At 40.2% G+C, this 23,542-nt stretch overlaps 1 protein-coding gene across 2 annotated transcripts; it reads left to right on the top strand.

Annotated features, from left to right (window-relative positions):
• Window positions 1-1,903: 1,903 nt before the first annotated feature.
• Window positions 1,904-8,558, top strand: cbx4 (chromobox homolog 4 (Pc class homolog, Drosophila)). 2 transcript variants are annotated; one of them, XM_043714798.2, is made up of 5 exons: window positions 1,904-2,403; window positions 2,515-2,558; window positions 2,896-2,961; window positions 5,405-5,471; window positions 6,365-8,558. In XM_043714798.2, exons 1-5 carry the CDS (start codon window positions 2,335-2,337, stop codon window positions 7,739-7,741), a joined length of 1,623 nt encoding a protein of 540 aa, XP_043570733.1. In that variant the 5' UTR covers window positions 1,904-2,334; the 3' UTR covers window positions 7,742-8,558. The 2 variants fall into 2 exon arrangements, with proteins under 2 accessions (XP_043570733.1, XP_043570734.1); XM_043714799.2 differs by lacking the exon at window positions 1,904-2,403 and adding an exon at window positions 3,430-3,738 and having other exon boundaries at window positions 2,517-2,558.
• The last annotated feature ends 14,984 nt before the right edge of the window (window positions 8,559-23,542 follow it).

Raw genomic sequence — 23,542 nt, 5'->3', positions numbered from 1 at the left:
TGTTTATGAGCTGTCAGACTATGTATCTAATAATTCCAGTAAATTTGAATATTCCACGGTAAATGTAGCAGATGTAACTTTCGATCAGATGACACTGAAACATGCTATTCACAGATCTTTGTACAGGGTGGGTAACCAAAAATATTTCAGTGAGATGTAAAACCCCATTATTAACTGGCAACTATACAATCAATTTGCTGATATAAATACAAATAGAATTACTAGCAATAAAAAGATCTCAACTGATCTCATTCCAAGGCCTCTACACTCTTTTGGCGCTGACTTGATGACCATTCACGGGTATTTTCCCTATATTGTGTCCATGTGCTTGATTAGCACTGGATTCGTTTTCTTTTTCTGGGTATATGTTTAATCTTTTGGTGACAAACCTTCTAGGTTGATAACGCCAATCGTGCCCAAAGGGCCAATAGTAACACACTACAAGAAAACAAGGTATCATTATTGCAATCAGACGTGTGAATTGGTTCATTGACTGGCGTTATTTGAATATAAAATACCAATAATAGTAAACAGGGCGGTGCATCATGAGGGAGAAGATTTGGAGACAAGGATATGACATACTTTGGATTAATAGAATGCTAGTCGGAAAGTGACAATTAGCCACGAGTTAATCGCGATGAGGAACTGCCTCTCCCATCAGGACACAAATAACAGTTTCGACATTTTGTTCTCCAAGTAAATGCACCTATTGCAAGCGAAACTCGGGTTAGGTGGACATCCGACTAAATGGCTACTCCATTTCCCTGTTCTCATTTGAACATGTGTAAGTGTTGCGATTATTCCTGAAATAAGTAGAAAGTATTCTGCAATCATTGAAATATCCGGCGTTTGCAACAAAGCTTCTACATTTCGTCCGTGACCAATATCCAAATATGGGCATTCGGTGTCAGAAGCATTTTGAGTGTTGATAAATACGAGTCGAGAGCAATGGGGAGGGGGATGGGACACGCTGCGCTTTTCAGTGACTAGGTTGCCTCTCCCAAGCGGTTTGCCTGAGATCCTTCAATTTCTAATTTTGTGCCAGTGGATTTCTTTCATTTCAGCTTCTCAGTTTCGAAAATCGACCTCAGAGAAATGGACATGGAAGTTGCGTTAATATCAGCGCGAGTTTCCTTCAATCATCCATTCGAACTTAATACCCACACAAGGTTTACCTTTTATAACTAACCGTCCAGCGATTGTTTAAAAAACACAGTCGATGCACATTGACTGATGCTTCTCATATTTACTCAGATACACCCGCCGACAGCAAAACAAAACTTGTTCCCGCGGTATTGTGTCCTGTGTTGAATACTGGCAGAGTTACAGCTTCAAATTGGCAATGCCCTACTAGAAGGAGCCATGGTTGCTCTTTGAATGAGGAAGAGTATTGTCTGCTGGTTCCAATGGTTCTGTCATGTAACACTCTACCATAGTGGAAAGCACTAAATTACAAGCCACTGAGACAAATGAACATTGACTAACAATGTAGCACGGTGCCATGATCATTACTGTTGCCATGACCGTGCATTATATCGGTTCAATGTAATGGTGGGGGCTGTGTGTGGGTGGGTGTGGGGGGAATACAAGCTGACTCACGGTACTGTGTACTTCGCAAAATGTATGCACAATAAAGGGCGAACGTAGCAGCTCCAGTTATTGGGTCGTAGGGACAAATTAAATAAAATAGTGACGCGCTTTGATGTCTGTCAGAAACGAAGCAGGTTTCTCAAAGAACGCAAGACATTGCCAGCCCGATGCATAGCCAATTAGAAGAGGACACGAAAGACATTTGCACATCGTACTGGAACAAAACTGTGAGCCCGGGGAATTACATTGTTTAGATGCGAGACAACAGTTCCAATGAGGAGGGAGAGGGACAGGGATGAGGAGAAGCACCATTTTCTGATGTTCATTTTCATGTCGTTCTGCCTTAATTTGGAAAAACAGAATTTATCTTTCTGCCATTACCATACAAGGCTGCGTCTTGCCCGTATTTGGTGCTGTAGTTAGATTCTCCGACCTCAGGCGGGGCTGAGCTGATTGACAGCTCCAGCTCCTGACGCCACAGCGTTGTATTGCCTGCGTTTCTGCGTTGCCGGCTCTGCAGCAGAGAGAGAGGGAGGAAGAGAGAGAGGAAGGGAGAACGATCTGTGACTACGGAGTCTAGAACGGAGGGAACAGGAAAAAGCCGCCCGGAAAGGGTGCCAAGAAGAGAAACAAGAGGAGCGAGAGGAAAGCCGCGACTGCCCACAGCGGGAGTGCTCCCTTCCGGGTGAAGCGAGCTGCAGTTAGCAGAGGTCAAGCGGCGTCCGTCTAGCTCTTCGCATCGCTATGGAGCTACCAGCCGCAGGGGAGCACGTATTTGCTGTGGAAAGCATCGAGAAAAAGCGGATCAGGAAGGTAAATGGGACTGACTAGAGCCCACCTCCGCACTAATCCCTCCAGGTTATTGCTCAGGAATAGTGCTGTCTCTGCTGTTCAGTGACGAACGCTGTCTTTATTTCTCCGCAGGGAAAAGTCGAATACCTGGTGAAATGGAGGGGATGGTCTCCCAAGTGAGTCCCATTTTTGTTTTGCATTTTAAAAAATATTAAACATAAAATACAGTATCCGAACGTCTGCATGGCTGGAAGAATCATGTGGGACTCAAATCAATTCCCTTCTGACAAATGCCATCAGTGAATTGTTAGTAGTTAAACCAATATAACAAAAAAAATGGCCAATGAGAGTCCTGGAATGTCTTAATGGACTGTGAAAGATATGATAGTGTGTGTGAATGGAGTGAAAATGGCCTCCCTTGCACACTGCTTGAATAGCAGCACTAGTTCGTTTTAATTTTCCGCTTGTGTATTTGGAGAGGTTTTAAGTGAACTGCTGGTGTCTTCTCCGTAGATACAACACGTGGGAGCCAGAGGAGAACATCCTGGACCCTCGGCTGCTCCTGGCTTTCCAGCACAGGTAAAGAAAAACCAGAGAGGTCGAAATAACTCTGCCACTAGTCTGCACATACATGCACACACATACAGACATCTACACATAAACGCAAAAACGACCACCAAAGAATAAGTAAAGCTAAAAGCTCCGAGCTTGTGAAAGTAGAGGGGCTGCGCAGTTTCGAAATGAAACCCCAGATTAGAAGACGGCAATGTTTCGGTGCAGATGTGGTCTCACCCACTGCCTGACTTCCCGAGATCTATTCTGAGAGCGGTTTAGCAAAAGTCAGTCCACGCTGAGATATGTTACCGTAAAGGGGAAGGGGTGGGAGATCGATAATCAGCTGGTAACGTTATACTTCGAAATGCCAATATTTCCTGAAGTCATTGCTGAAGTTTCAACTGGGCAAAGAGATTAGATAAGAAATTAAGATATATTGGCGCAATAGATATTAGAATATAAAAGTTTGTAAAATCTCCCTTTTAATCACAGCTGCAATAGTGATGTGACTACCGCTGCCATGTTCCAGATCGTAGCTAGATGGTGCATTTATCTTCGAAGTGAGACTCGTGTAGGGTGGTTCTGGGCTGTCAGACTACACAATATCCTTCTGACCATGATCTCCAGTGTTCCTGTTTCTAATGGCCACGCCACGCTCCTGTTCCTTGATACACCTGCTAATGGCGCAAGTACCATTTTAAAGGGGCAATGTTGCTGTTAACTAACGCTGCAATCTGAAAAAAAAGGACACGGCGGGTTACGTATCTATTTTAATTAGTTACACGATAATCGATCCGACTGGTGAGTAGCTCACGGGGTTGCCATAGCTGCCTGCAATCATGTGAATAAATACAGTGGAGTCATGCTGCGTGTAACAGTGTGGGAGGGACAAAAAGTTGCTTATAACTAGATCTTGATGGAACAAAAATAATTAGACTAATAATTAAGTCAACAGCACATTTTTAAAAAAGAGGCTTATATATACTTGCCTATAGGCAAAGGTAATACACGTTCTCTTTGTTTAAATTGAATTAAAGAGGCGACAGCACACCAGGAGGGCCAACGATTGAAATTGCAGTTTATTCTTTCCACCTGCTGCCAGTTACAAGTCGGTTGAAGTTATTCAAAATGAGCCAACCAGTAACTTCTGCATATTTTGACTGAGTTACAGGAGCACACTAATGAACATAAAGCCCATGAGAAATCATAATGCTTTGTATAGAAAATAACTTTAATAATAAGGGTGCCCTCTTTCCACGTAACAATCACCAAAGTATCACTGTACTTGTTGCCTTCAAGGCCTCTGTGCAGTTGTAAGGCAGTAGTCTAATTTCAGTTACTTCAATAGCACAATTTCACACAGAGATTTTATACATTGCATTCCAGTCTTATGCAGAATCAAAACAATGATCAAAATCTATTGATGCATTTTGGGCTTAACTGCATACTGCACATATTTAACTCATTTAACAATATGCCAAATACATGAACTATTGGAAGAAATGTTTGTAAACTATCCAAGGGAACCAAGGAAAACAGAGTGACCTGTTCACTCCGCTCATAAAATGTTCTTTTAAAATGTGTGTCTAAGTGATAATGAAAGAACAATTATTAGAAAGCTGACAGGAGGTGGACATATTGTGTGCTATTCTGTGGTTGAAGTAGCCCTAACATTATTTTATGAAACCTGAGTGAACTTTCAGAAAGTATTCTCAGAAGAACTGACATTTAGTATGCAGTTATGCATGTAAAATCTGGAAATAAGTACAGTAAGACAAAAGATAAACGGAAAATGAGCAGTAAATGAGAAGTGTTGGTTTTCTTTTACTTGTGGATGTGTAGAAACAAGAATGGCCGTTTAGCATATATAGGCTTGTTAGATCACACAGGGCCCAGATGTACCACCTGTAAATAATATTCACCTAAAATGTCCCCTCACTAAAATTTTATGAAGAATTAATATTGTTATAACTTATTGGGCAGATATTTTAATGTTTTATATGAACTCATTTAATTGGACATACATTGTAAATCTGGAACTTGCCCTTTTGTCACAAGAAAATTGTAAAGTTTTACTCATGTAATCTATAATGCCATAGCATTGATGTGTACTGTGACAATTTAATCTGAAGAAGTGTAATGAATCCAAAATGTTAACTCTGCTTTGCCTTTGCAGATGCTGCCAGACCTGCTGAGTTTTTCCAGCCATTTCTGACATTGTTTCTATTCAGTCAGTTGGTTATGCAAGTGTAAACATTTAATTAAAAATCTCTGAGCTCCTAGCAACTGTTTCAATTAAAACTATTTTGCATTATGTTAGGATGTTGCAAGTTGCATGCAAAGTATAGCACAACCAAAGACATCAGATCTTTTCAGGAGTGAGAATAAAAAACATTTGTAAACTGATTATGAAATTAATTTTTGCAAGTAACTTTAAGGCTGACCATTGTTTTACCTATGACTGCAGGGAAAGGCAAGAACAATCAATGGGCTATCGTAAACGAGGACCCAAACCAAAACACCTACTAGTTCAGGTAATATCATCTATCTAATGCTCATTTGTTTGTGTTATATATGAACCAAACTGAAGCAATCCTGCACACATTTCCTGGCTCTATATAATCAAAATGAATTCAGTTTCAGAAATATATTCTTGGCCAAACCTTATGCTTATTTAGAGCAAACAACTATGTAAATATCAGAGCAACATTATAAAGTGATGTTGACACAGAACCTTGAGTGCAAGCAATTAGGTTCTTGAAAGGTATAAATATATTCAGGGAAGCAAATGGAGATTTGAATACAAGTTATCCAGATGTACTTTATTTTAACAATACTATTGTTTAGCAATAGAACCTCAAATCTTTAATGTTTCATATTTGCAATCTGTAGTCACTGAATATTGTAAACTATATCTAAAAAGATCAGGTACAAGTTCATTTATTCAGATTCATTAATAAACAAAGAATCCAAAAGCAGTGGTCATTTAAGGCAAGCTGATGTTGATTACTGCAAGATCACTGGTACTTACAAATGAATAGATTAGTAACATGACTAATTGTCATCTAGTGCTTTGAAACAATGAGCAAGAAGGCACCAATGATTGAGACATGTTGCAGATTCCTCCTTAATAAGGAGAGCACATTGATGGCGGAATGGACCTTGATGGCCATTTGCCTGTCCTTTAAGACTTGAAGTTGGACCTCTTAGACCAGGAAAGTGAAACAAGTAGGAAGGTGCAAATCTAAGTCTATGCAGCTTGAGCTTTGGTACAGAGGTAGAGTCATAGAGATGTACAGCTTTAATTTCATTGACCAGTGCAGAGCTGGTCTACATATCTAAATTGTAGCCTTGTTTTATAGTTAATTGATTATAGACTTCTTACCAGAATTTGAATCTCAAATAATACTCTATTCTTTATTTCCAGCTACCAGCTTTTGCTCGACGTTCAAATGTTCCTTCCGAGCTGCAGGACACTTATGTGGAAGAAGAAAAGTCCAAGAGTGATATCCTGCAGCAACCTATTAAACGCCAGTATCAACTAAATAGTAAAAAGCTTCACCAGTATAAACCCTATAACACCGAGGAACAGCGACAACACCAAGCTACTAAACATTATTATCAGCTTAACAGCAAAAAGCATCACCATTATCAACCGGACATCATGTACCCAAACCAACAAGCCGACTCTCACAGGAGCGAAACTGAAGGAAATCAGGAGCAACATCAAAGTATTCAGGAACGTGAAACGCTGCGCAGCGGAGCCAAAAATGGAAATAGTTCCCAATCTGAAGGCATGAAAAAGCCTGAAATGAAAGAAATGGATTCGAGATCCGGGACGGGGCCAGCACTAGCCAAGGAAAGTGTGAAAAGCAATGGTATGAACGGTAGAATGAAAATAGTAAAAAACAAAAATAAAAACGGTAGGATTGTAATAGTCATGAGCAAATATATGGATAATGGGCTACAGTCGGCGAAGGATAAACACGGTAAGAGTGGGGATGGAGGGAATGAGTCAGTGACAAGCAAGACTGGAGACCGCGAGCTGTGGATAGTTAAAAATGGACATGGGAAAGCTGTGCCGGCGGAGGAAAGAGTAGATAAGTTGGAGGCTGACAATGTGGCAAATGGGTGGCCCGAGACGGCCAAGACTCGTAATGTAAACAAAGAGGCAGAGGCCGAGAAGAATGGTTACATTAGGACTTTGGTGGTTAAAGACGCGGCAGCTGCAGCTCAAAATAAAAACGGGGAGGTAGCCGGCCCAGAAAGTGACGAGGTAGCAAGTGGGAAAGAGGTGAGAAGTCCAAAGGGACAACGTCCCCCGGAGCAGTGTGAACAACCAACTCCATTGCGATGGGCCTGTGATTCGGAGGTTTCCAAAAGGGATGGGTTATACTCCAAACTCCCCAAGTCCAGGAAACGCTACCTGTCAGAACCCATCGTGGACAGAGAGGCCAAAAAGCCGCCGACGTGTAGAAGCATTAGCGTCCCGGGGAGCGCCGTACAGCTGGAACAGGATGATCTCATTGAGCTGCAGGCGGTCGATAGTTATCAGAATGAGGGAATTGATGGGACTTTGGACTCAAATCCCGAGCAGCCAATCGATCTGAGCTGTGTAAAGTCCAGGCCTGAGCCTCAGAAGGCCACGACACAGCAGATGGAGGTTGAGGGAAAAGAGGAAACGGCAAAGGGGGAGCAACAGTATCCTTGGACTGGCCTCAAGCCTTACCTGGGAAATCTGATTATCACAGATGTCACAGCGAACTGCCTCACTGTCACTTTTAAAGAATATGTAACGGTGTGAAGGAAACGTAAGGCCAATTTAGAAACCGTATAGAATGAATGCAGAAATCCTGAGAGTGAATGCACTCTTTCACCCAAATCTCCATTCTTTTCATTGAAAGGTTCAAATGTATGCAATTTTATTTATAAGCGGGCACATTAAATATGTAGACGTAAATATGTGTCTGCAGTTAGACTGGGCTAACCAGGAGTAAAGGGCAGCGATAGAAAATATCGCTTCCTTAAATCTGGATTTTTAATTTTTTAAAAGGAAAATCTTAAATAAATAAAACCACAATATGGATGTTTGATACATTGTTTCAATTTTTAATCCAATGTCAAATATAATTAATATTTGTGATAATATGTGTGCTATCTACATGTGCAGACTCTTTGTATTTCCTGTCTGTTTGATATTTCCGAAACTGGCGAGCTTGTGCTGCTATGATAGAATTGTATTTTTTTTGTGCTTGAATGTAAATATGTGAAAACGCCTTTAAAGCACCATATTCGCTGTTGCAGTGAGGCAACAGTCAATAAGATAATGGAAGAATGTTGATATTCTTTTTTAATCTCCGGGACGCCATTTTTGATGTGGCGTTTCTTATTTACCAACTGAACAGTGAATAGAAATTCTATGAAACAAGACTGAGTCATATTCTTAATTTGTGCCGCGCAATGTAGAAGTCAATATACTGTCATGGCGAAGCTCTTCTCTCGAAGGATTCTGGTGCTGTTAGTGAGTAAATGAAAATGATGAAACTATGGAGCTTCCTTTGAAATCTTACTGCCGATATTTTAAAGTAGCATTTTATTAAAGTAAGTCATACTGCGTGTAACTGTGGTTACCAGCTGGCGTCATTTCTCGGAAACCACAGTTTGATATGTGTCACATTGACAAACTGTGCAGATTAAAATAGTCGAGGAGGCAACATCCTGTGACTTGGGGTGAAATAACTGTACATCAAAGTCTCATTGCTACTCAGGCCTCTGACCCAGGAATGCTGCTTCGCAGAATGTACCATCAAAGTGACTGTTCCCCTTGGCGGATCTCTTCGGGCGTTTCTCTAGAAATGTAGTTATTTGAAACTCACAAAATGCTGAACAAAACGACCGTTTGTTCAACCGCTCCTGAAACGATCTTTCAACCAAGGCAGCTCGTTCATACTCGAGTTATAAATGCAAAGCCAAGGGCAGGAGGTTTTTGCTTTTATAAACGTTGATCGTAGACTTTCAAGCGACATATGCCAACTGAAATCTGTGTTATAGGTTAGACTGGCTGAAAAGATATCTCTCAATGTGGGAATGTCTTAGGGCTGGGCAGGTGAAAGAGTAAATTTTGTAAAAGCCATATCTAAAAGAAGACGTGTGTATTCGGTAAATGAAATACTGGCGCAGTTTTTGTACACAGAGTGTGTGGTTTTGACGTCAGGTACATTGTGAACTGTTGTGTAAGCCTTCAAAATGAGGATACGTTTAGAAAATCAGTAAGATAACCCGAATTTAGTCCGGGAGAGAAAAGTAAGCTAGATATCGGGAGTCAAATTCACCCCAAGAAGAGCTGCCCAGCAAGCTGCAATCAGTAACTAACCCGTAAAGTTTTAGGAGACGAATATACAGATAACGTCCAGGCACTCGGTGTTGGTCAGTTATCTCAAGCTGCTCCTGTCCTGTCGGTGTTGAGCAATTCGGTAGGTTCCGGAGTCTTTTCACCAGCTGTTTAACCTGCTGATTTCCTTGTGCCTTATGACGCCGTGGGCTCGGAATCCAAGTAACTGAGCTAGCCATACCATGGACGAGCAACAGGAATTATACCAGCATCCCTTACCGAAAGCCTGCATGACTTTAACCATTCCTATTTGGAAATTCCTTAGTCTGGCTGTCTTAATAAGTCGTAAGTCTGTCCTTAGAAGTGTTCTTTCGAGGAAGAGAATGCCCGTTCCGTATCAGACAAATGGACAATATCCCATTGAGTTCCGCAGTGCTTTGGGAAGGAGGTTTGATGCTGGATTTCCACGTACAATGCAAGTCGCTGAATAAGACCAATGACACTGTCTACCAAAACCAATGTAAACTATGAAGGAAAAAACGAATAGGCAAGACACAACCAAAACATCAGTAACCAATGCCTACTAATGTTGGACAGCCTGACCCCACCCCCAAGATACCACGATCCTGCATATTCTGACACATCTATCCTGGTTTGAACTTTGTGAATCACAGCATTTGTAAAAGGCTTCTTTTTAGTGATGGTGCTTCGTTGACAGATCAATCCTAAACCTGAACACGGTCAGCTTGAAATAACTGACCATTACCGAGTGCATGGACGTTATCTGTATATTCGACTTCTAAGAATCGATGGCGGGTTTCTGCCATGCCAGAAGACAACAACTCGAATTGGAAACATCAACAGACGAGACATCATCCATCATAACCAGTGCTCCTTTGGAAAACCGAATACTGTACATGTTTGATAATGGCGCAGCTTGAAGCATGTTGTGAGACTAGCTTGAAGCATGTACGTATCTTTGAGTCCCGCCTTTTTTGAACCTCAGTCCAGCACATCGTGTGTACGAGGCTTGCTTTTGAAGCCCGATTATGAAACTGCAGATCTAATAATCTGTGTATCTGAATCAAAATGTTTCAGGCAATTGCCACTACGTTTTCATGGGCGGTTCAGGATGAGTAATAAATGCTGGTCCAGCCAACTACAGCCATATATACCGTGAAAGATTTTTTTAACAAGTCGTTTGTATGTTTCATGTTCGGGGTATAGTATTAGTGAGCTTACAACAGTGTGAGGTCTACATCAACCTGCACTTCTCAACCATTGGCTCCAGCTACGATTATCTGGGATCTTGCTGCACATTTAACGCTCCTAACTACCTCGACTCGGTACTTGGTGTATGGCTAAAACGAAAATCCACTGAATGTTTCTATTAGATTCCATTTGTAGATTCAAATTGGTGCCCTGGGCCGGAACTGGTGAAGACATTATCATCCAATTGGTATGCCTCATTCCTCATTCATTTAATGCATCGCGCCTGAAAAGTCAGAGGTGCTTTTATTGTTGGAGGGGAATGGGGGAAACCGGGGCTGGTTTCAGGCCAGAGGGGACGGAATGTTCGGTGCCCGTGGGGACAGCTCAGTTAATGGCCAAGGTTACAGTTGAGCAGAAAGCTCACAATGTGAGCTAAAACCGAAACAACTGCGAGCGTTCCCCTTCTTGTACCAATGTCGATCACGGGACGTCTCTCTTGTTCGGGAAATGTAGGTTCGACATTTCCCAGTAGTTCATGAGTAATTCAACTGTAATTCCAGAGCGAGGTGAGATCATGAGGCACCGCACAACTCTCATCTCTCATGAGATCGTCTTTCAAGCACGCCCCTTTGTGTGAATGTTCGAGATTGTGTTTCTCTGACTAGTGCTTATATCTCATGCTATTGAAATTTTCGCTGGAAGTGTGTGTGTCGTGTTTGAATAAGCTCGGAAATATTTAAATCAGTTCCCAAAGACTGTAATTGCAGTTTCTATAATGGAAATGAAACGACACAATTTTCATAATCTCAAGGTACATCCAGCTCTATCTGTACAAGTCCAATGTGACGAGCAATGAGAGCCAAACTTACAAACAAAAACAAGGCTCTATGACCACACTGTTACTGCTGCCTTTGGAAGGCTGTTTTAACTCACATCAAAATTGGTACAGAGCAGCACTCCTTAATTTACCGGAGTTCGCTCCCTTCAATGTTTCACCAATAAATTGGATCCAAGGAACACATTGGAAAACTAGAAGCTTGATTTTTTTTGCCAAATCCAGACTTTGAAGCCCAAGGTCAGATTCGGGCACTCTGTAGAAGGGAGGGTTTGGCGTTGTGGACGAGAAACTGCGGCTGATTTGGTTTCTGCCTGTGCTATGCTCAGCCTGGTTATGTATCCCATAAGGAATCGTTTCATGGTCATGTTCTGAGGACGATCGGCTCACCCGGGGTCAATCCGGCCGCGCGGTGAAACCCAGAGGAAGGATCTGTTCGCGTGTGTGATTTGGGTGAAGAATGTTCGCCACACCTTCTGCTTGTCCGGTTGAAACCCCGGGGTTTAACCTAGGAAACAGGGTTCGCATCAGTACCCGACCCCATTACCAAACCTCCACCCCCATTCCCCGCATACAAACACCGCTGCACCAGGAAACAATTTCGGCATCAGTCCAGAGATCTTTCCGGTGTCGCCTCTACGCCTAAGATCAGAGTGCTGTCACAGTTCGTACAAAAGATTCTCTCTCCACAGATGCTGTCAGACCTGCTGAGTTTCTCCAGCACTTTCTATGTTTGATTCAGATTCCTAGCATCCGGAGTGTTGAGCTTTTATGAGGGTGTTGTCAGTATTTGGAAAGGGGACGGGAGGGGATGTTTCTCTCGAGAACATTTCCGAAACCAGTTTTCTGGGCAATCCCATCGCCCTGTTGATAGCGCCAGTTGTGGTAACGGAGGGCGATAGGGCTCGGAAGATAGGGCACCCCCACTCTTTGGCGCTGGCCTTACCAGAGAGCTGTAAGTGCAAGTGACATCAGGAGCAGAACCTGGGCTGGCAGCTTCGCTCCCTTCTGACCACAACAGTCTCCGCTTCACTCACTACCTGGGTGCTCATGTTCCCACTCTCCAACCGGCTAGAGAATCCAGGCAGCCGTTCAGCCCATCTAATTCGTCCCATTGGCACTCCCCGCATCTAGATGGATGGCAAATTCATTTCCACTCGATGTCTCAAAGCAATACTCCCTGCAAGATTCCCCTGTCATTTTCAACTAAAATTGCGACGTTATGTAACCCTGGGTGTGATCTGGTGTCCCAATGTTCTCCCTTTCTGTATAAATAAACAAATAAAATGTATCTTTCCTCGATCAAATGCACAGATTGAACATTCCCACGGGTGGCCATTCCCTTGGTGCAAGGACACTCAGAAACAACTCGTGTTTCAGGCTCAGATATTGAAAAGACTGACACTGTGTGTGCGTGTCCCGCGGGCAGGAAAAAAATTCCTGTTGTGAAGCCTCTGCCGTGGCATTATTGCACCAAGATCCTTCTTCCCTACAGCCTAAAGGAAAGCGAAGACAAATCTGAAATCCTCCCAGTTCCTGCTCTTTTGGGGAGCCACCTCAGCGCTCTGCCGAGCTGCTTGTTGAGATGTGCCCAACCCTGACATCACTCTGCTCATGGCACCGTTCACACAAAAAGGAGACCTTCCGTGTGCACGGAATAACTTCGCTGCCGATGGCCCTGTTGCTCAGACCCGGGCTGTGTTTGAAGGTCGGTCGCCATATTTTGGTCTGTAGGTGTCTGCCTGCAGCCGTGACTCCAGAACAGTAGAGCTTCCACATCAGGGAGCGCCTCAACTGTTTAACTATATTCCGGACTAAATCTATCTTACCTGACTATTAAAATTAATGAGCCGATTTTTTTTTCCAGCAAGGATCTACTTTGCTGTTTGTGTAATAGTGGAATTATATTTTCCTGGCTCCAACTAAAGCCGCTTACCAGCGCGAATTCCAACACACTGGAACAATGGCCGACCAGCTCCGCCGCAGTTTGCTGCGATTTCCATTTATAGTCATTTACTGCGGCTGTAAACTTATTTAATATTTCCCTTCTCTGGCACATTATACATTGGCAATGTGGACCCTTGTCCTTAAAAACCTCCCCGCTGTTACCGTGCCTTCGTGAGGTGGCTGTAAAATAATCAGAATTAACGCTCTGAGCGTGTAAGGTTGGTCTGTCCTAAGTTAAAAATAGTAAAGCTTTACTGGGCGATTTAGATTTTGAAATATTTGTCCTCGATTCTTTCATGTTATATACCGTTTCTTCTCAGACACAATGAACATTTCGCGTTTAATTTATTGATTAAATACAAATGCAAATGGTCGTAAACAATGCTGCGGCAAAGCTCCCAGCTGCTTCTTAATGAGAGAACTGCTCTGTTTCCCCAAAGAGAAGTCACCCATAAACCGAACCCCCAGAACAAACCGGAGCCTAGGGACAAACAGGGAACGAATCCCTGGGCCAGCAATTGTGCTTTCCAAAGTCACGGTCATTCCCATTTGACTTGACATCACCATGATCCGGACATGATTGAGTTCATATGACATCTTAATGCCAAAGAAAATTCATAATCCAGACTTTTAGCATTCACATCAAAATTAACGAGGTTGAACAATACAGCAAGCGATCGCTGCAATACCTGTAAAAGTCAGTGATGTAACCAGCGCCCAGTTGCTAGAACATTCTGAAACACTAAAGTGATCTCCATGTACAGAAGCACTGATCATCGTTATAGGACTGGGATTTTTTTTGATAAAATGTGGTATATGCACAAGAACCCAAGGTATAGGATATGTTTGTTGTCATTCAACAAGACCACATCCGATCAACTGCACCTTCTCTCAATATCCCCATATGACAGAACTCGCCTTCATACCGCAAATTATCCATCTCAGTCTTAAATAAACCCAACTACTGAACAGCTATAGCTGCCTAGGTACATCTGAGGAGTATTCTATATCTGTACATGCAATTTTAATGATACACGCTATTTAAAGTACATTGTCTATCTCAGGAATAATTGCAGTAAACTAAATCGGAGCCATTGAGGCAGCATCCAAGGAACTTCGAAGTTCCTTGGATGCTGCCTGAACTGCTGTGCTCTTCCAGCACCAGTAATCCAGAATGTGGTTTCCAGCATCTGCAGTCATTGTTTTTACCTCGTTAAATCTAAGCCATACTGTGTATGATGGATTTGTTGCAGATATGTATTTGACATATACTACATATGAGAAGGGAACGCTACTTTATGTGGTCGTGTCACTCGCTGTCACAGTTGGTTCTACATCTTACTGCTCAATAATGCTTGACAAATCTACAATGTCTATTGCATCTGGCAGCGCAATCAGGCTGAAACATGCTAACTAATATCTCTCTGGTGGTTTCTGTTAATCCAGTTCAGCAACTGAGATTAACATCATGTTTTATTCATGATTCACCTGTTGGAGTCTCTTCCTTTTGGTCCAATAGTGTCTATCACATTGTTCTAAAGATATGCATTTATTTGTTCTATATCTTCAGTATCTCTTATACCCCAGTCTCATTTCACTTTCACTACTAAATTATTTTTTTTATCTTATCGCTTCTAATCTGTACCAAATTTCTCTGGATATAGATATGTTCAACATTTATGTAAATCACAATTACTGCCCAATTTACTTAACACCTTGAAAGTTCTGGCCTGATACACGCTAGTCCACAATGCACTTATGTTAGCTATGCTATCCATTTCTGAAACTTTGGATTGACTACTTTGGAAAACAATCAGCCATTGCCTTGGATATATCTAAAGTTTCTGACATAGTTTAGTACCATGCATCTTTAAACAAATCACCACTCTTAGACACTACCAAATGATGTTAAGTATGGTCGCTAAACCAATGTGATGTTAATTATTATCCTGATTCATCTAGATCACTCTTTCTCTGCCGTTGCTGATTAATCATGCTCAGCCTTTGACGGCACTACCATTTCCTTCTTCGACTATTGATATAGGTGCCCTCAGCAATACGTTCTGATCTCTATATCCTCTGAACTAAATCTTCATATTTGTTTACTGTCTTCTTTTAAGACTCAAGCATATTCTTTGTCCAACAACTAAACCCTTTATAAAGCTTCTCTCTATCCAAGAATTGAATGTACATATGTGGGAAAACTATTTTCACAGATTCCATTTAGCATTTTTGTCTTTGTCTATTTTATCAATGCTATCATGATTAGCGTTGCTCAAAATATTCTGCCGTTGTTTCTCCAAAGCAAAATGTAAACCTTTTACGCCCTTCCTCAGCCCCATTGTGTTGAAATCCAGAATCAGTATATTACCTAATCCTGAGATACTACTTACATAGCGGGATAAATATGTTATTCTTTCTCATCCTCATCTGTCCATCCCTTCCCCTCCAAATTTCAGGCTTTCAATAGTTACGCTTGGTTTTACACCTGATCTTATAGTTTAGGGAGCCTTTCTTTTTACCATTGCCCACCTTGGTGACAGCCAGCACTTTGCTCTTGGCTTAGGGTGGTTGCCAGTTTTGATTTTAAAGTACCAGGGATAAACGCATGGATGTTACATTTTATGCAGCATTTAATGCTTGCGGAATGTGTTTCAGATACACCAAGTGACTGACCTATGGTAACCATTGTCTTCCAAGAAAGGTGACAATTTTTCGCGCAGCTGCATTGAGATATTTGGCCAAGTCATGTCTGTTCGCGATACGAGCAAGTTATTGCAGACACTGAAATCTGAACTGAAAACAATAAAAGTGCTGGAGATCATCTAGACTCGAAACGTTAGGTTGCTCTTTCTCCATGGATGCTGCCAGATCCGCTGTGATCTCCAGCACTTTTTGTTTTCAGTTCTGTTAGTGATATTATTGGAGGGAACAGCATCGGCTATTGGTGGATTCCTGTCTTGTCTTCGATTTGGACTAGAGATCTCGACAATTAGACAAGTCGTTGATGTAATATCTCGACCAAGGGACAGCAACGCCATTATGGTAGCTTCATCATTGATGCATAGATTTGCCAACCCGGATGAGATACTTCATTTCCAGAGCGGAGACTGAGTCCATTATCTTCTGGTCAGGCACATAATTGAGATAAGCTGACACTAACAGATGTAATATATCTAAGTCACGTTGTCTTGTGTACTAATAAACTACATTTTTTGCGCACATTACCTGTGTATCCATTCATATTGTCCACATGCAGTGGAAGAAGATTATGGAGATACAGCATAGTATCCATATACTCAAGTGTCTTCCATAATTGTACTCTTGTAGGAGACTAAATGTATTGTGTGTTGGTTTACCTGTGCATAGCCCTTGCACTTAGTCACTTCAACAAGAGCAACAGGAAATTTAGCGAAAAGTTGTTTTGAAAAGGAAAGAAGAAACGCCAGTATTAAAACCAGTTCAAAAACTATCACACTGTCTGTCAAAGTTTACTAGTGGATTCATTTTAGCCCTTGTTAGGATTGATTGAAAATCGCGCCAATTTCCAATTTTTTGGACATCCAGGCATTAGTTGGAAAACTTGCAGTTGCATTGACCCCGAGCTCAAGGTCGTTTGAATATTGTGCCAAATGTGGTTCAGCTGGAGAGGAGATAACCTTAGTGTGGTGGAGATAGCACTCACACCCATAAACGCTTGTTGTAAAGATCTGAGAGACAATCTGGAGTTGGTGCAAGAACATTGTTATCTAGAAGAGAAATGTCAGCAAATGGATAGCAGAAAAAAGAGGCATGAATCGACCCCCTTTTGATAAACACACGGAGTATGGATACTGTACTTCCTGTGCAGAGACCCTTGTAATATTTTGCATTTTTGTCACAATGAATTATATCTTTAATGAAACGCTTTCAAGTGGAATAAATAGAATTAGCCATCAGTGCAGAACTGCAAGCAAAAACAAAAATGGGGCTGCAAATCTAACAGAACCAAATAAAATCCTGAACATCTCAGGCGGATTAACTTTATGGGAAGAATCCGTTCCGACTGTCTTTGTTTTCGGTCATATCTGATTAACCCGCAGTGTGTTCTCAGCATTTTCTGTCCGAGTGCAGAATTGCAATTTCAGTTGTTCCAAACATGACAGATCTAAAGAAATGTTTACATTACTCACCAACTTTATGAATGGTTGTGGAGTGAGTTCCGTTGATTACTACTGGGAACGGAGTTCGGTATTTGCAGAGACTCAGGACTTGTTGGGATCACACTGCGAGTTGCATCGTTTGGATTTAATAACAGGGGAAAAGACCGGCTCACACTGAACACCGGTGACATATTGCCAACCATCTCATATTTTCAATACTGAACTTGTTCAGTTTCCGATGGGGAAAGGAAACAATCTGTTTCCATTCTTCTCCAACATGCTGAAGTGCTTCGGTTACCACGTATTATACGAGCAGTGCTCATGTAAACACAAATGCCTCGGATAAAAAGTAGGTTTAGGATAGGACAAGATGGTTAGAGATTCGTGGTGATCCATACATTCATTCAACCGACGCTTGGGGTAACGTGATCACTGTTAACTTCACAAACCCATTGTGCACACCGAGCATGCTGTAAGAAAGTAAATCATAATGAAAAAAACATTCTGGTGACAGATTGAACAACTGCCACCAGGTGATAGAAGATTGGGAAACAGTGATGACTGAACGGCAACCTGGACCAAGATCAGATAGGACTCTCCGATTAATCATCCACAAATCTGCTTTGAATGCCCAGGTCCCAACCACGGGGTACTCTTTGTGATCAAAGTGAATTGTAGGCTGAAAACAATCACTGCACTTGGATAAACACATAGCTTTAAAAAGTGTACACGTTAGCAGCTGCAGGGTCAGGGCTGAGCTTTGATCTACTGGAATGGACAAGCCTGGTTACAATGGCAATGACCTTCCCGTGGTTTCCTCGTGTAATGGGCCGTGTGTTCAGCCCATTAAACATCAAAATCATGCATTAAATTAACAGATTCACAACAATAACCTTTCATTTTTTTCTCATTTGATTCAATTATTATTAATTCCCCCCTCGTTCATCATAACCTTTATTCGTCTCTCGCTGCATTTCACCATTTCCTACGTTCCTGGTACTGACAACTCTCTGTTCTGTCCTCATGTTATTTCCACTCTGCACTTTGTTTCTTTATTTTAGCAGTAGAGTTGCAGAATGTTGCTATCGCAGAATGGCAACTAGAGGAAATGGCGTGGGTGCTTGTGGAGGCGGTAGCTCAGAATAAGATTCTTTTCCGATAGTAATACTCCACATCATGATTCGGAAAATGGCGTGCAGATTTGAAGTTTCCTTTGTACCCAACAGCATGGAAGTAGGTGGAAAGGACACAGAATGGTTTTTGTGTTGCGTCAGTAAAAAGAAAATGATCGTCAGTTATAATGTGGCGTTCCAGCGCTGCAACAATTGTCACTTTGTCCCTGTTTCTCACCACCTCATGAAACCAAAGGTTACCTCCCATGGCTGTATGGAATAAGGATACAAGAAGACTTTGGTGTGACTCTGATGGAAAAGGTTCATCAGTCACCATGCAAACAAATGTAGACATGGAAATAACATACACAAGAGTAAAAGTGGAAAAACAACAAAAAAAAACTGGTTGGATATTAAAACATTTGTAAATATTCTATAAATAGTGCTGATAATCTCTGATAATGCTAAAATTAGAGCATTTGTGAGATCTTTCTCAAAATATTCATATTGGTATCATGCCATTGCCATTTACCCATCTTTGGCATTATTTTTACAATATTTATAGGGCTAACATAATCACCATTGCATATTTATAATTTTTTGTAAATGATTAAAATACAAACAGTGCTATGTAATGATTTTGCTGAAAATACATTTTCCTGGCTCAGTAAATATAGGAGAAGCTCTTTTAAGGAACATTCTGGAAGCTGATCCATTTTTCAAATTCAGGGCAAGTTATGAATAATATCCCATGATTTTTTTCAGTAGTACAAATGCAAATAAGTATGATCCCTTAAATATAAAGACATGAACAAAAGTGAAGAGGTCTCACCTCTAAATGGAGAGAATAATCTGATGATTTATGCATTTAACTAAGACATGGATGTACTTGGTATCTCAGAGTTTCTAGAATGTATCCCATTACTGAAAATTGATTTCATCAGTAAATGCTCCCTCTGAATGTGAAAATGCTTGACCTGTTTTCTGGCTGGTCGTGTTGACCTCACCTCAAAGATATTTATATATATGGCTGAATAAAAATGGCTATTTTGGGAATTCTGAGTGGCTCTCATGTCTGATTGTATTTGTGGAATGAGAGAGCATTAATGAAACATACCTGGAACAAATAAAAGATTTGCCAGGCACACAATATCAGTGGAGAAAATATAAATCTTGATTTGATAATGGAAAATGAAAACATTTCCTGCCTTCATGGATCTATGCAGAATATAAAGATGCAGAAGGCATTCTGAAAATACATGGCATATTTTAAGTGCTAATCAAATTAGCTTTGCATAAGATCAATAAATAAATCCTGCATCATATCGCCTGGTACAATCAGTCCAAAAAAGGAAGTTTCGCATTCACCCTAAATTAGAAATAATGCCTCTGCCAAAAGTAGTAAACATCTGAGATCTTGCTTCTCATATTTTTAAACATTTTAAAATATTATAATATTAAAAACATGACAATTTCAACAAAAATTATTTCACTAGAATGGAGAATTAGTTAAACATTATCCAAATCTTAAGGGCTATGTACCTGAATACCAAGGATAGTAACTATTAGCAAGATTGCAATCACTAAACAATCACTAACATTTCTGTGCTGTTCCTACTTTAAATACAGACCATTTGGGAAATCCAACACTTATAAGGGGTGATGACTCAAGATGAATTGAAACCGAGTGTGATAACATAATAGTACTAATGGAAGGGCATCGAGATACCATGACCAGAGGCATAGTATGATGAACATCTTCAAACTCTTTTAAATAGGTTTGTGTTAACTCTTGATAAGATTGGGTGTGTAACTGAGTTATCTAGTCAAACTCATGAATGAAGATGTTTATTTACAATACTCTTATTTGCTGCTTCAATGTTTTGATTAGAATATAATAGTCATTGCTGTTTTGCTAAGATAATCATTGGAAGCTGCTTAGTAACATTCATTGTCAAAGTAATAGTTAAAGACTTACCCAAGTAAGTCTGATAATAAGGAACATTAGTCAATAGCTGTGTATGAGAATAATTTCATAACTGTGATTCTTGAATGGCCACTGTCCAGGATATAAGTAAATTCTGATGTCTTGCTCAAAAGTTTACTAAACTCTGAAGAAACGTATTCTTGTTGTAATATTGTACATAATTGTGTATTATATGTTTTACTTTCAGGATAAAATTGAGCTGATGTTTTCAAAAATAAGAGGTCAGGCAGCACCCAGTGAGTGTTACCATTTCAGGATTATGATTTTTTTGGCAGACTGCTGAAAAGTTAAAATATGGATCTCTCCACAGATGGTGCCTGACCTGTAGTTTCAGTTTATTCCCATTTTATTTCAAATTTCCAGCATTTACCATCATTTTGTTTTTGTATTAATAACTTTCAGGTGCTAATTCAAAGAACTGAATTGTCAAAAGATCATAAAGAATGGGACATAAAGAATGATTGAAGATGAAACAGTCAACATTGAAGAAGGAAGGTACGAGAGAGGAAAAACACAAAAAGCACTTCTCTAGTTGCACAAAGTATAGCATTGTGTTCAAATACATGGAAGCGGTGTTTCTGACAAGAATATTTGGTTGAGGTTTTATCTTTCAGTTGTCTGACAGAAAAATTATGTAATCATATCTTTGGTGACTAATGGTAACTCTCTGTATTGATGTAAGAATAAAAAATGTGACTTACATTTTACAATGAGCTACTTCTTAAAATTTTTATAAAGTAATGCAAAAAATGAAGAATTAGAAACTAGTAAGCTGTTATTTTTCTGCTACTCTTACAATATAATTTCCCAGAGGCTCTGCTCACCTTTGTGCAGTGAATAAGCGATACAATGCTCAAGGTTTTCCTTTTCTGCATTCAGATAACAACATGTTGCAGATGCTGGAGATCTGAAATGAAAACAGAAAGTGCTGGAGTAGGTCAGCAGGTCTGGTAATACATATGGAGAAAGAGAACAGTCATAATATTTTGTGTTCAATCACTCATCAAAATAGCAACTGTGTTCCTCTCTCCCCAGATGTTGCTAGACCTGCTGAGTTTCTCCAGCTCTTTCTGTTCTTATTTCTTTTCTGCACATTGTTTTACTGATTTGAGATTACTAAACCATCTAACCTGAAAATTTAAGTCAAATTTGCAAAGACCTACTCCTGCTTATTGATACTTAGTGACATTGTGCATTATGGTGTAAGGAAACAGATTTACATCATCAGTTTCTGAGAGTTGTTAATAAAATGTCAACAAAACAATGAAAAGTCTGCATCAAATTTTATCTTAACTCAAAGTGCAGAGTGACCTACTTTAATGCAAGCTCAAGCATGGTTTTTATAGATGAGCCAAGAAATTTTAAATCAAGGATCTTTTCACTCTATAGTAGTTATGCTCAAAATAAAATCAAAGACTTATCTGATTCACATCAAGAATCTAATAACAGTAACAGCAACATTAACATTAGATTGGATTGGAAGTTGATCAAGGAATGAAGATTTACATTTATCACATCTCTCAGCAATATATCAAAGAACTTTAAAAAGCTTAATAATATCTGTGTGGGTTTCCTCCGGGTGCTTCGGTTTCCTCCCATAGTCCAAAGATGTGTAGGTCAGGTGAATTGGCCATGCTAAATTGTTCATAGTGTCAGGTGCATCACTCAGAGGGAAATGGGTCTGGGTGGGTTACTCTTCGGAGGGTTGGTGTGGACTTGTTAGGCCGAAGGGCCTGTTTCAACACTGTAGAGAATCTTATCTAATATGGGTGAACAAGGCATTCATTTTGGCCACAGAGCAATATGATGAATGAACTGTTAGTCTATTTCATTACTCAATGAAATAACAGAATGAGAGATCCCAGTTCTTCAAACTGTTTCAGGTGATCTTCAATACTTTATTTGAACAACTGCCATATTTGAAGAATGATTATTTGAATGGTAGAGCTTTAGTTTTGTAATCACTTTTTACTTGGAAGATGCAAGTCCAGGTAAGATAAAAGGAACAAAGGGATTTCACAGCACAAGTATCTCCATCACTAAAGGTTGTGCCACAGGTTTGCAAGATCATTGAACAGTAAACAAAGAAGTAGGCTTTGTCTCTAGATAGATAGAAAATGATAAAAGGGAAGTTATACTAAACTTATATTGAATCAATATAACCAGTATCAATATTATAACATTATCATAGTATAGAATCAAACCACACTTATGGTAAAATGGACAGTTTCGGTCACCATATTATAGAATGGATATGGATGCACCAGAGGTGGTGCAGATTTTACATGCAAAATATTGGAAAAGCATGGGTGTAAACAAGAACAGGCTTGGTCATTTTTCTCTTGAAAAAGGTCAAAGTGTGATCCAAAAGAAGTACTTATTATTGTGAAAGGTTTTGCTAGAGTGGATGCAGAGAGAATATTTCCTCTTGTATGGAAGATCATAGCTACATCAATTTAAGCTAGCCTCCATGAAACCCAACAGGGAATTCAGAAGAAAGTTTGTTACAGAAAAGTGGTGTTAATGTGGAACTCACTATCAAAGGGAATGGTTCAAGTAAATAGTATAGATGCATTTAAGGAAGGTAGACAAATATTGAGGAAAATGTTTTTAGTGGTAGATTTAGATAAGGAAAGGTGGGCAATGACTCAAGTGGAGCAGAAACACTGGCATGGACTGATCAAGTGAATAGTCTGTTTCTGTGCCGTGCACATATCAGTCTAAGGTTTGAGTTGATGTCCTGGAGCACAGTTTGAACACAACAAAACCTTTTGATTCAGAGATTCAAATGCCATAATCAGTTAAGTTACTACTTAAATATTAAGTGCAAGCAATATTTTATAATCTAACTAAACACAAAGTCACACTTTAGCTGGAATTTTAGGAAATGTGAAGATGATGAGCCAATCATCACCAGTCCTTTTGTTTTCAGTTCACATTAGGGCAGGAAAATTCTTAAAGCTTTTACAAAAACAGGTGATACATTGCAACTCTGTAAGACTTTGCTATTGCTAAACAAGTAGATCAGAAAAACAATAG

This window comes from Chiloscyllium plagiosum, unplaced genomic scaffold (genome assembly GCF_037043375.1).
Source record: "Chiloscyllium plagiosum isolate Xiang-an unplaced genomic scaffold, Cpla_swu_hap1 HiC_scaffold_25, whole genome shotgun sequence".
Lineage (NCBI taxonomy): Eukaryota > Metazoa > Chordata > Chondrichthyes > Orectolobiformes > Hemiscylliidae > Chiloscyllium > Chiloscyllium plagiosum.
This window is presented reverse-complemented; position numbering and strand designations above follow the sequence as displayed.

Bases quoted from the DNA above. Each gene is read 5' to 3' on its own strand.
- cbx4 (XM_043714798.2), top strand. From the start codon at position 2,335: ATGGAGCTACCAGCCGCAGGGGAGCACGTATTTGCTGTGGAAAGCATC. The intron at 2,404-2,514 runs GTAAATGGGACT...ATTTCTCCGCAG, and splicing joins AGAAAAAGCGGATCAGGAAG to GGAAAAGTCGAATACCTGGT. The intron at 2,559-2,895 runs GTGAGTCCCATT...TCTTCTCCGTAG, and splicing joins TGGAGGGGATGGTCTCCCAA to ATACAACACGTGGGAGCCAG.